Here is a 14,059-nt window from a genome sequence, read left to right as displayed (position 1 = left end):
ATAGTCAAGGTCATATTTTGGCTCTTGTGGACTTGTTTTCATTTTCTTCAGCTTCAGTTTGAATTTGCATATGAGTAATTGATGGTCTGTTCCACAGTCTACCCCTGGCCTTTTTTGACTGATGATATGGAGCTTTTTCATTGTCTCTTTCCACAGATGTAGTCAATTTGACTTCTGTGTATTCCATCTGGTGAGGTCCATGTATATAGTCATCTCTTATGCTGTCTAAGGAAGGTATTTAAAATGAACAAATCATTGGTTTTGCAGAATTCTTTCATGTCTATCACCAAGGCCATATTTTCCAACTACTAATCTTTACTCTTTGTTCCCAACCTTTACATTCCAATCACCAGTAGTGATCAATACATCTTGATTGCATGTTATCCCATCAACAAGATGGCAGATGGGGTAGATGTGCAGTGAAGAGCTTCCTCAGCAACAACACAGAATACCGGACCAAGCAGACTCAGGGGATGGTTCTAGAACTCTGAACCACATATAAAGGAATTTTTAGAAGCTTGGAAGGCTTACAGCTAAGGGAATTTGTAGCAGAAGCAAGAAATCCAGCACTTTCTAATTCAAGATGCTCAGTTGCTCCCAGAGCTGCCATCTTGGGAGAAACCAAGCAGGGGAAGTATCAGAGCAGCCACGAATGACTGACAGAGTTACAGGTGTGGATATACTTTTTTTTTTATATATATATCTGTTCATTGGTCTCTCGCTGTCTCTACACCTCCATTCTGGTGACTAGAGGGGATACCTGAGTGAATGAACGCCCCTCCCACCCCTGGAGGGTTCTACTAGGCATGCACACAGATCTCCTGGAAATTTAAAGTGACAGTTTACACTTAAAACCAAATGGTCACCACTCGTCTGTCAGGTTGTTGTACTGTGTTGACTTGTGAGTTGCTGTGATTCTGAAAGCTATGCCACCGGTATTTTAAATAACAGCAGGGTCACCCATGATAGACAGATTTCAGATGAGCTTCCAGAGGAACACAGACTAGGAAGAAGGATAGACGAAATACTTCCGAATATTTAGTCACTGAAAACCTTATGAATAGCGGGGAAACACTGTCAGATATAGTGCCAGAAAATGAGCCCCTCAGGTTGGAAGGCACTCAAAATTCAACTAGGGAAGAGCTGTCTCCTCAAAGTAGACTTGACCGTGTTGATGCAAATGGAGTAAAGGAGATACTACATGGTTTAAAATCAGGGAAGGTGTAGTGTAGCGGTTTTGAATCGGGCTGCAAACCACCAGGTCAGCAGTTCGAAACTACCAGCTGTTCTGCAGGAGAAAGTTGAGGCTTTCTGCTCCTATAAAGATTTACAGCCTTGGAAACCCTTTGCAGGGTCACTATGAGTTGGAACTGACTCCACGACACATAACCACCACCACCACCATACATCATTATATGTTGTAGTCATTCACTATACTTATTCCGTCTGTATGGGATGCAAATAATCTGAGAAACTGGATTATGCAAAGCAGAACATGGCATCGTTTAAAGCTGTATTGTACCACAGTTTTGTTGACTGCTTCATCCATGAATGTTAATAATGGATCCAAGTAATATGAAATCTTTGACAACTTCACTCTTCACTATGAGTCAGGACTGAATTGACGGCATTTAGCAGCAACAACAATAACAACAAAACTTGATAAAAGGCACCTTTTTTTTTTGGTTCCTGTTCATAAGGGAAATGTTTTTAGTTACTCTCCATTGAGAGTGATGTTGGATATTGGTTTTGCAGATATGACTCTAGTTATGTTGAGAAAATTTCCTTCTATTCCACCTTTATTGAATTATTATTTTTTTTTTTATCAGAAATAGGCATTGGATTTTGTAAAATGTCTTTTCTGCATTGGTTGATATGATCATGTATTTCTTTTCCTTTGTTTAATATAGGTATTGCATCGCATTGATTCCTTTTCTAATATTGGACCATGCCTGCACACCTAGTATGAATCCTACTTGATCATGATATATTATTTTTATGATGTGTTGTTGAATTCTGTTGGTTAGGATTTTGTTAAGAATGTTTACATCAATGTTCATGAGGGATTTATTGTTGTTGTTAAGTGCTATCAAGTCAGGCAGGTCTGACTCTCGACCCTCTATAGGGTTTTCAAGGAGTGGCTGATGAATTTGCACTGCTGACCTTGCCCTGCAAACTGACCTTGTGGTCCAGTGCACCATCCCACAGTGCCACATTCTTAGCTTTGGTATCAGGATTTCATAAAATAAATTCAGAAGCTGTCCATCTTTTTCTATATTCTGGAATCATTTGAGTAGAATTGGTGTCAGCTCTTTTCGGAATGTTTGGTATTATTTGTCAGTAAAACCATCTGGGCACAGATTTTGTTGGGACTTGATGAATTACTTTGTTGTAAGTTTGTTCATATTTTCTACTTCAGACTGTGTTAGTTTAGGCTGGTCAAGTGTTTCCATAAATTTGTGAATTTTTTCTAGATTTTCAAAATTTAATTCTGTTGTGCATAAGGTCATCAACTTGATGACAGCTAACAGCAACAGCAATTTTATAGCACTGTGATCTGAGAAGAAGCTCTGTATTTTGATGTTTTTAAATTAACTGAGGCTTGCTTTGTAGCCTAACATATGATCTTTCCTGGAGAACATTCCATATGCACTGGAAAAAAATGTGTGTTGTGCTGTTGTTGGGTAGAATGATCTGTATATGTCTATGAGGTCAAGTTGGTTGATTGTGTTGTTTATTTCTTCTATGTTTTTGTTGAGTGTCTTTCTTGTTCTTTCCTTCATCTAAAGTCAAGTCCTGGTGTGTCACTATGGATTTGTGCTCTGGATGCAAAGTTGGTTTGAACCATAAGATTAGCTGTTCAAGCTCACCAGCCACTCCTTGAAAACCTATGCAGCAGGGTCACTATGGGTCAGAACCGACTCCACGATTCTGAACAACAACAACTATCATTGTAGACTTGTCTCTGTTTCTTTCTTCATTTCTATTAGAACTTAATTTATTTTGAAGCTGTTTCATTGGGAGCATAGATATTTATCATGGTATGGCCTCTTGTTCAACTGACCACTTATTCATGAGATATTGTTCTTCTTTGTGTCTTTTGCTGGTTTTTATCAGAGATGGCAATTGCTACTCTTGCTCATTTGTTATTGTCATAAGTTTGATACATTTTTTCCATTCTTAGATTTTTTTAGCCTATTTTTGTCTTTGTGTATATGTTTCTTGTTGACAACAGATTGCAGGATCTTGTTTTCTTATTCATTCTGCTACACTGTGTCTTTTTATTGGTACATTTAATCCATTGATTTTCAGTGTATTTTTAGATAGGTATGAATTGGTTGCTGTCATTTTATTGTATGTTTTTTGTGTGGTGTTGCTAGTTTCTTTGTTCCACATAATTTCCAGCACTGAGTTCATTCTGGTTTTGGGTTTTCTTTTCATTTTCTTCATTTCTGTTGTGTTAATGATTATTAAATCTTACTGATTTTCCTCTTTGTTATTTCCTACTTTGTTATAAATACATGTGAAGATGTATTTGTTTTCCTTGAGGTTACCCTGTAATTTATTAATTTCATCCCAGTTTAAAATAGTCTGTTTCATGTTGAAATTTACCTTGATTTCATAGTTTTTTGGAAATCCTTTATCTACATTATTCCCTCTTTTTGCTTTGTTATTGTCATTGTTAAGTGTCATGGTGTCAGCACTCAGAAAATCTGCTGTGCAAAGACCTCTTTAAAGTGTTCAAGAGTAAAGATGTCAGATTGAGGACTAAGGTGTGCCTGACCCAAGTCATGCTATTTTCAGTAACCTCATATGCATGTGAAAGTTGGACAGTGAATAAAGAAGACCACAGAAGAATTGATGTGTTTGAGTTGTGGTGTTGGCAGAGAAATATCAAGAGTACCAGGGACCACCAAAGGAACAAACAAATCTTTGCTGGAAGGAGTACAGCCAGGATGGCCAGACTCCGTCTCTTATACTTCGGACATGTTGTCAGAAAGGAAAAGTCTCTGGAGAAGGACAGCATGCTTTGTAAAGTGGAAGGTCGGAGGAAAAGAGGAAGACCTCCAACAAGATGGATTGGCACAGCGGGAGCAGCAATGGGCTGAAGTGTAGCAATGATTGTGAGGTTGGCGCAGGACCAGGCAGTGTTTCGTTCTGGTATACTGTCTCAATGAGTCAATACTGATTCAAAGGCATGTAACAACAACATGAATAGCCTCAGGTGTTGTCCATTTAGACCAAAAGGTCATCCATCGGTTCTGGTTAAGTGTAAGACCGATCAAGTGGACTTCCGGGTCTGTATATCTGGAGCAGAGCGCTCTGGTAGTGGAGTAGTTACCAGTCAGGCTGCTAACGAACCTCAAGGTCAGCAGTTTAAAACTACCAGATGTTCTGTGGGAGCAGGCTCTCTGCTTCTGTAGAGATACAGCCTCAGAAACCCTATACAGGGTATCTATGAGTCAGAAATGACTCCATGGTACACAGCCATCACCACCACATCGGGAGCAGAACCCACTCAAATCCAGGCACCAAGACAGCACCTTTGGTGCTCACCTCACCCTGACTCAGCCCACAGCTTTGCGGCTGTGATCTCCCCGACTGCATAGGGCTGAGCTGGGATACATGAGGGTAGGGGGTGGACACTCCTCTGCTCACCAGGGGAGCGTAAGGAACAAGAAAGAATCACATCTTTCCCGTTGTCAGGCCCAGTGTTAATCTGCTCTGGTAAGGTGAACTTGTCAGCCCATCATTTTTGGTCTGTTTTAGTCTCATTATCATTTCACTCCAAGGCCATGACCTTTATGGGAACAGATTGCCTGGTCTTGTCTCCCAAGGAGCAGCAGGTGTGTTAAAACCACCAAGCTTTCAGTTATTGGCCACGCCCTTGACGATGGTATCCCTGGGACTCCTTAAATCCTTACACAGTGAGTGTTGAACCCTCAAACAGTAGAAGATAGCATTTCACATAGATTAAAATATAAATGTATAAAGGTATAAATGTAGGTAAACTGATCATATATGCAAAGGTAAAAGATTGGAAAGAAATGCAAAAGCTATTCAAGAAGAGTTCACTGAATGATCACCTTATTAGAACCTTAGACTTCATTCTTGATAATTGCCTGCATTTTCTAAAAATAATTCTATAATAAAGATAAATAATACTGAGTTTTTAAATCAGAAACTTCTTTATAGTAATGAATGTAAGTTGGAGGCATCACTCTACTTTCCAGGAGAGCTTCTGAACTTTCATTTTGTATTACTTATCAGAAACAGATACTGCAGGAGACCCTTTATTTAAAACCAAAAAAAAAAAAAAAAAGAGAGAAAAAGAAAGAAAAAAGCAGACACAGAGAACAGAACCCATTTCCCAAGTCTCATGCCCCAGCCACTGACTTAGAGACTGGGCAGATAAGACAAAACCACAAAGAAACATGGGTAGTGATTTATCATTGAACAATTGGAAGGCATGCTATAAAATATTTACAAGGACTAGATACACAATCCAAGTCTTGGCTATCTAGTGCTGCTGTAACAGAAAATCACAAATGGGTAACTGACACATTGACTTGATTCCAGTTAAGAAGGCCAGAAGTCAGAATTCAGGGCACCTGCTTTAGGGGAAGGCTTCCTCATTCTGTTGACTGGGGAAAGGTTCTTCTCTCTCCAGCCCCTTTTCCTGGGGTCCTTGTGGGGAAATGATGCAATGGCTCAACAACAGCAACAGCTATGCCTCAGAAGCCTTGGCGGCACAGTGGGTTGCATGTAGGCTGCTAAACACAAGGTCAACAGTTTGAACCCACCCACCACTCCATGGGAGAAAGATGAGGCTGTGTGCACCTGGATTTACAGCCTCAGAAAGCCAGAAGGGAAGACTATCCTATCGATTTTATTTTTATTTGAACCCCAAGGTTGCCAATTCAAAGTCACCAGCCATTCCTTGGAAGCCTTATACAGACTTGTTATGACTCGGAACTGACTCCACAGCAGTTAAGAACAATGTAGGTTTTCTGAGAATCAAAATCAACTGAGTGGTAGTTGGTTTTGTGGATTTCGCTGTGCATAATTTGCTCTATTTATATCTCAGAGGTAATGGGCTTGAAACACACCTGATGCTCATCATGGAGTCCTGGTTGGCCCTGTGGGATAAAGCACTAACCCACACGGTCAGTTTGAACCACAAGATCAGTGGTTTAAGCTCATGAGCCACACTTTGGAAACCATATACAGGGTCTCTATGAGTCGATATCTGCTTGACTGCACCTAACAACAACAACAACGTGTTGGTAATGGAGTCCTGGTGTGGTGCTGTGGGATAGTGCACTGGACAGCGAGGAGGAGGTCAGTTTGAACTGAAAGGTCCAAGGTTAAATTCACCAACTGTTCCTTAGAAACCCTATACGGCGTCTCTATGAACCAGAAGCCACTCAAGGGCACTTACAACAAGAACATGCAGATAGTGGATCCTGGTGTGGCTCTATATGATGGCCGCTGGATGGTCAGCCACAAGGGCAACTTCCAAACCCGCTAAGCAGTCCTCAGAAACGTTATGCAAGGTTACTATGAGTCAGAATCCACTGTCTCAGAATCCACCCACTTAGAATGACCCTGTATAGGGTTTCTTAGGTTCAGCTCCTGAGTTTAAACTGCAACCTTTTGACCTTGAGGTTCAAGCCCCTAAAAGGCACTTAAAATCTACATGCTGATAATTGTCTCATGAACATAACAAATTCCTTTACCCAAAGCGGATTATAGCCATAGGTATCCACAGGTGTAGCAGTTTAGGAACCTGGTGAGACTCTGTAGGATAAGCATTGGAACATAACCTTGGTTTGAACTGCAAGGTTGGTAGTTTAAATTCATCAGCCGCTCCTGGGACACCGATACAAGATCACTAGGAATCAGAAAGGCCTCAACAGCAATTCTACAGCAACATGCTTGGGTTCACATTCTGAGAATATGTTCAAAAGGGATGTGAGAAAAATTGGCTAACTAGAACTTATCAAAGTGATCACTTAGAAAGGCAAAGCTTATCATTTGTAAAGTTTTATAATACAGGAATTATAAGCAAATAAATCTATACCTGGGTATAGTGAAGTCAGAATTCACTGATAGATATGCTTTGTAAATATTTACTCTAAGATCCTTCCAGACCTTGATAATTGGATTGTTACATTATAGTAAGTTGGCAACGATTCTTATACCCACTGTTAGGTTGATAGGCCATAATTCTTTTGTCAGGTAGAACATGTCCTCCTGCCAATCACTTTTCTTAGAGCCCCTTTCATATCCTTGTTTCTGAGGCTGTAGATGAAAGGGTTCAGCATGGGGGTCACCACAGTGTACAACACAGTAGCTGCAGTGTCTGTCTCAGCTGAGTGGGAGGATGATGGGTTGAAATATACAGCAATGATGGTGCCATAGAAGAGGGAAACCACAGCCAGGTGGGAGCCACAGGTGGAGAAGGCTTTCCATTTCCCCTTTGTTGAGGGGATTCGCAGGACAGCACAGGTGATATGAATATATGAACCCAGGATGCAAATAAATGGGGTGATCATTATCAGGCCTCCTTCAGTAAGGATCATCATCTCATTGAGGTGTGTGTCAGAGCAGGAGAGCTTCAGGAGAGGAGCCACATCACAGAAGAAATGGGGGATTCTGTTGTCTGCACAGAATGAAAGTCGAGCCATCAGCAGGGTATGCAACAGAGCATTTAGATTAGCAATGACCCATGACCCTGCCACCATCATGGCACAGAGCTGATGGGTCATCTTTGTTGTGTAGTGTAAGGGGTGGCATACGGCAACAAAGCGGTCATAGGACATCACAGCCAGGAGGAAATTGTCCATGTCCGTAAACTCAAAGAGAAAGTACATCTGGGTGAGACACCCAGAGAACGAGATGGTCTGACTCCTGAGTATGTGGTTGGCCAGCATCTTGGGGACAGTGGTGGAGGAGAAGCAAATGTCCACGAAGGACAGGTTGCTGAGGAAGAAGTACATGGGGGTGTGCAGGCGAGAGTCAGTGCTGATGGCCAGGATGATGAGCAGGTTTCCCAGGACTGTGACCAGGTACATGCTCAGGAAGAGCCCGAAGAGGAGCTGCTGCTGCTGGGGCTGCCTGGAGAGTCCCAGGAGGAGGAACTCAGAGACACTTGACTGGTTTGCCCCACTCATGCGCATGGAACCAGGTTAGTGCACAATAGCAAATACAGAATCCTAGACACAGATAAAATGTGACAAGTCAAGCTCCTGGTTGAGCCACATTTTCAAATCAGTTACTACTGTTAGTAAGATAGAGTCAGCCCATCTCAATTGTGCACCCAATGTCTAACACTCAATCCTGGGGCTTTCCTTCTGCAAGCACTGGTACTTATTTTGTATTTTTAACACGCGAACCTACACAGGCATATCCACAGCCCAACTGTGTTGATGTCTCTGCTTACATTTCCTATGTAAACTTTACCCCCAAGTTCTTAGCTCTGCCTACAGAAAGAAGAGAAGTGGCTGATTACTACTGGGTTTGTGAGAAATTCTAACACTTGTATGCAGAGTTGCTCAAGAATCTAGAAAGACTTCCTGTCTCAATAAACAACAGTCTAGTTTTGTTCTGCTGTGACCTTACTTGGGGAGGATTGATTCTGTAGCTGTCCTGTGTTTTTTCCCCTTTACATAACAGCCAATGCTTCTCCTCGGTGCAGGGATTGGAGAGTTTTGAGACTACAAACAGACACAGAGCAAGTGAGAAGCAAGCATTCTGGTTTTAGTTCTCTGTGAGGGAAGGATGTTTGGGGAATTAACAAAGCAGGAATTTACAGGAGACCACATGGCTACTGGGACCAGATTCCCTGAGAGCCTCATTAAAATCTGAAAGAGAGTTATTGTCCCACCTACATTTTGGCCCCTTTGGACCAAATAATGATGACAAACCTAAGGTTTGGCTGTAACTTCAAAATCAAAACTTGAGGAGATTAGACATGAAGCCATGTTGGTGGAGACAAGTATCAGACCGTACTCCCTAGGATCTCAAGCCACAGCATCTTGTTCTTCTAATCCTTTGTCTATTGTTGTTGTTAAGTGCTGTTGAGTTGGTTCTGACATAGCGACCCTGAACAGGGTTTCCGAGGCTGTAAATCTTTACGGGAGCAGAAAGCCTCCTCTTTCTCCTGTGGAGCAGCTGGTAGTTTCGAACTGCTGACCTTGCGGTTCACAGCTCGATTCATAACCACTATGCTACCATGTATCTATAGATGTGAAAATTCTTTAGTAAACCTCTTTTCATCTCATTTTTGATGTTCAGAATAGGGACTATTCCTGTGTTTTCAGTGTAACCCAGTGTTCTAATGTGTGGTCATCATTAGAGGTGATTAATCATATCTGTGTTCTCCATTTTATAGATGGAATGTTTAGAATACATTACAAAGCTGAATTTAGCCCAGGAAACTATTTAGAATAAAGATTAATCTGAAGAGGGGGTGATCCCAAGGAGAACCCTACATGTTGTGAATTATGAGTTCTAAGACTTTTGGGGGTTCCCTTTCATACCCACATGGTTTATCCTACTCTCAGAGTGGAACCTTCTCCTCCATGTAGTCACAGTGCGGGAACCCCAGCATTCATGTTTTTCTTACATCCTCTTGCCTTTTGCCAGAGCAGAGTTGGCCAGCGTATTTTGAATTGGGATTGGGGAACAGTTTGTGTATATCATTCTGTGATTTGACTGGACTGTGTATACCCAGAGCTCTTCTGCCTTCCCCATTGGCTACCCACATACTGAGGAGGAGACAGTAGCTGAAGCAGGAAATACACAGAGCGAAGATATTATTTAGAGAAACTCCTCCTGATTTCTATTTCTGGGTTTTAGTTATTTTCTGATGACTGACTATATTTCAGATTATTTAAAAACTTTGACTGCTTTGTTGCAAATAATGAACACTAACCCTGTTAAAGTTTAGTCGGAGAAGATTTCATAATATGAATTGTCTGATGGACCCAGAGAGTGTATGAGTGATGGAATGTAATTTGGAAAAGGGTGAGAATGGCTGCCCAGGGTGAAGAATGGAGGCGATTTCACTGAAATGCACATACAGAGATGGCTGAATTGGTTTCCTGTGTATATTTTCAGTAACCATTTTAAAAATTTAAAACAAAAATTAAGTCGCAAAATAACAAATGCAATGCTATCTGATCTCACTTGGAGTCCTGGTATGGTGCTGCAGGTTAATGTGCTGGACTGCAAAGTCCATTTGAACCACAAGCTCAGTAGTTCAAGCTCACCAGCCTTTCCTAGGAAAGTGACTCAGTGGCACTTAACAACAATAACATCTGGCTATGTGATTGAGCACAACTGCAGTTGGTCTTGTGGTGTCTCTGTGCCTAAACTGCTCTTTTTATATTTCCAAAGATAATTGTCTTAAAATACCCTATGCAAGGTCGGCAGTTTAAACTCACCGTTTGCTCCTCAGAAACCCTATACAGGGTCACTATGAGTCAAAATCAACTCCATGGCACTAAACAACATGCTGATAATTGTCTCATGAGCATAACAAAGTCATGTTCCCAAATAGGGTTATATCCACAGGTATAGGAGTGGTGGTGGTTATGTGCCCTTGAGTCGGTTCCAACCTATAGCGATCCTGTATAGGGTTTCTGAGACTGTACATTTTTACAGGAGCAGAAAGCCTCATTTTCCCCCAGGGACTATGGGAACCCAATTCAATCCAGGAGCCCTGATGGCATTGCTATTAAGCACTTGGCCGAAAACCCAAAGATTGGCAGCTGGAGCCCACCAGTTGAGCCATGAAAGAAAGCTGTGGCAATCTGCTTCAGATTTCAGCCTTGCACACCCTTTGGGGCCATTGTCTTTGACCTCTAGGGTCTCTGTGAGGCGGGATTGACTTCACTGCAAAACATTTGGGTTGACATTGCTGAGAATATTTCCAAAAGGGAAGTGAGGAAATATTGGCTAGCTTTTCCAAGTGATCACTTAGAAAGAAAAAGCTTAAACTTTATGTAAAATTTACTATGGTAATTAAAGACAAGTAAATCTATACCTGGTTGGCATTAAATCAAAGTCCATTGATAGCCATCTATTGTAAATATTTAGTCTAAGTTCCTTCCAGACGTTGATAAATGGATTGTTACATTATAGTGACTTGGCAAAGATTTCTATATTTGCTGATAGACTGGTAGTCCATGATTTTTTTCATCAGGTAGAACCAATCTTCCAGACAATCATTTTTCTTGATGAAAGGGTTCAGCATGGGGGTCACTACCGTGTACAACACCCTAGCTGCAGTGTCTTCCTCAGCTGAGTGGGAGGATGAAGGGTTGAAATATACAGCAAGAGGGAAACCACAGCCAGGTGGGAGCCACAAGTAGAGAAGGCTTTCCATTTTCCCTGTGTGGATGGGACTCTCAGGACAGCACAAGCAATAAGATATATGAAGCCAGGATGCAAACCAATGGGATCATTGTTACCAGGCCCCCCTCAATAAGTATCATAATCTCATCGAGGTGTCTGTCAGAGCAGGAGAGCTTCAGAAGAGGAGTCACAGAACAAAAGAAGTGGGGAATTCTGTTGTTTGTGCAGAATGAGAGTCCTGCCATCAGCAGGGTATGCAACAGAGCATCCGGAAGGCAGTGACCCACGACCCAGCAGCCATTAGGGCACAGAGCTGATGGGTCATCTTTGTTGTGTAGTGTAAGTGGTGGCCAGCAGCAACAAAGTGATCGTAGGCCATCGTAGCCAGGAGGAGATGGTCCATGTCAGCGAACACACTGGAAAAAAAACCCAGCTATGTGAGACACCCAGAGAAGGAAATGGTCTGGATCCTGAATATGTGATTGGAAAGCATCTTGGGGACAGTGGTGGAGGAGAAGCAGATATCCACAAAGGACAAGTTGCTGAGGAAGAAGTACATGGGGTTTGTAGGCGGGAGTCCGTGCTGATGGCCAGGATGACGAGCAGGTTTCCCAGGACTGTGACCAGGTACATGCTCAGGAAGAGCCTGAAGAGGAGCTGCCACTGCTGAGGCTACCTGGAGAGACCCAGAAGGAGGAACTCAGAGACACTCGACTGGTTTGCCCCACTCATGGGCATGGAACAAAGTTAATGCACAATAGCAAATTCAGAGTCTTAGACACAAATGGATAAAACATGAAAAATCAAGCTCCAGGTTGAGTTACATTTGCACATTACTAGTGTTAGCATAGTGGTTTACTAACACAAGCCCATCAGTTCGAATCTACCAGTTGATCCATAAAAGAAAAATAAAGCTTTCTGCTCCTATAAAGGTTTACAGCTTCAGAAATCTATACAGGGTCGTTATGAGTCAGTCAGAACCTACTTGACGGCACTTAACTTTTTAATTAGTGTTACTAACACAGAATCATCCCATTTTTAACAATACATTCGATTTCCAACACTCAATCCTGACATGATTCCTACTGGAATCACTGGCACAGGTTTAAACACAGCCCAACTCTTGACTATTTCTCTGCTTACATTTTCTACTTTCCACCCCCAATTTCTTAGCTGTGCCTACAGAGACAAGATAAATGTCTGACTTCTCAATTTATCACAAGTTCTAGCTGATGGATACAGAACACCTACTATTGCGCAGGGATTTGTAATATCTTTATGTCTAAATAAGCAAAAATTAAGGAGCTCTGGTAGCGTAGTGGTTACGAATCGGGCTGCGAACCTTAAGGTCATCGGTTCGAAACTACCAGCCGCTCCGCGGGAGAAAGATGAGGCTTTCTACTCCCGTAAAGATTTACACCCTCGGAAACCCTGTACAGGTCGCTATGGGTCGGACCCGACTCGATGGCACTTAACAACAACAACAACAATGTCTCCTCTGCTGACTTGGGGGAGGCTGGTCCTCTAGATATCATGTGATCTTCACCTCTAGATAACTGGGGAATGCTGCTCTTTAATGGTGGGGATTTTAATGTCAGGTCTTGAGCAAGTGAGAATGCGGTGCTCATGGCTTTAGCTCTTTGTGCTGGAAATGTTTGGGGAATGACAAAGGAGGAATTTACTGGATCCTTCATAGCCACTGCAACCAGATTCCCTAAGAGCCTCATTAAAGACAAGCCAGTAACTGCCCCACCTACATTTTAGCCCCTTTGGACAAACAATAATGTCAAAGATTATATAAGAATGTAGCATTTAGCTAATAATTTGAAGATAACTCGATATGGAGCCATTTTGGTGAAAATGAAATCTCAGTGTCCCCTAGCACCTCAAGCCCCATCCCCTAGCTCTTCTGGTTCTGTGTCCATAGATGTGAAAATTCAGATATTAAATCCTTTTTCTTTTTACTGTTGATGAACTGGAGCTATTCCTGTGTTTTCAGTGTAACCCATGATTTCTCACATGTGGTGATCATTTGAGATGATTACTACTACATGTTATCTCCATTTTGCAGATGGAAATGTTGACAGCACATTACAAAGCTGGACTTAGCCCATACAATAATTTAGGATAAAGGTTTATTTGAAGGGGCGTTGTCTCAAGGAGAGCCCAGCATGTTGTGATTTATGAACTCTAGTGTGGTGCTGTAGGATAAGCATTGGGCTGCAAAGTTGTTTTTAACAATAGGGTCACTGGCTCCAACTCAGCAGCTGCTTCTTAGAAACCCTATATAGGAAACTGACTTGATGGCACTTAATAACAACAAGACCTCTTTGGGGCTGCCTTTCAAATACACATGTGCCACCAAGCAGTAGAGGTTACAGCCTGCATTGGGAGCATCTCTCACTTAACTTGAGATACCACCACTAGCACTAAAATACCTGCCTTTTGCTCTGGAAAGAGATGCCATTTCCATCTCCCAAGGCTGTTTGCCATGCAAGCATCCTCAAAGAGATAGTCTGGAACAAAGGCTACATGTGGTGCTTTGCTAGCAAAATAATTCAGAAAAGAAAAGATTTTTAAAAAAATGTTTTATTGTGAATTATATGATCATTTACATGGGAGAACATTAGTTTTACATTCATTCTATCATACATCGTATCATTGCCATGGTTACAATCCCCTCCATGCATCATCA

At 41.8% G+C, this 14,059-nt stretch overlaps 1 protein-coding gene and 1 pseudogene across 1 annotated transcript; both read right to left on the bottom strand.

Annotated features, from left to right (window-relative positions):
* Positions 1–7,238: 7,238 nt before the first annotated feature.
* LOC102829397 (olfactory receptor 1F1-like) lies at positions 7,239–8,177 on the bottom strand. Its single transcript, XM_006873997.1, has one exon. It carries the CDS (start codon positions 8,175–8,177, stop codon positions 7,239–7,241), a length of 939 nt encoding a protein of 312 aa, XP_006874059.1.
* Positions 8,178–11,140: 2,963 nt separating this feature from the next.
* LOC102829004 lies at positions 11,141–12,096 on the bottom strand (annotated as a pseudogene).
* Between the last annotated feature and the right edge of the window lie 1,963 nt (positions 12,097–14,059).

This window comes from Chrysochloris asiatica, unplaced genomic scaffold (genome assembly GCF_000296735.1).
Source record: "Chrysochloris asiatica unplaced genomic scaffold, ChrAsi1.0 scaffold00257, whole genome shotgun sequence".
Taxonomy (NCBI): Eukaryota; Metazoa; Chordata; class Mammalia; order Afrosoricida; family Chrysochloridae; genus Chrysochloris; species Chrysochloris asiatica.
Note: the sequence above shows the minus strand (reverse complement) of the source record. Positions and strands in the feature narration are given on the sequence as shown.

Excerpts from the sequence above, each read along its gene's own strand:
- LOC102829397 (XM_006873997.1), bottom strand. The coding sequence starts at position 8,177 with ATGAGTGGGGCAAACCAGTCAAGTGTCTCTGAGTTCCTCCTCCTGGGA.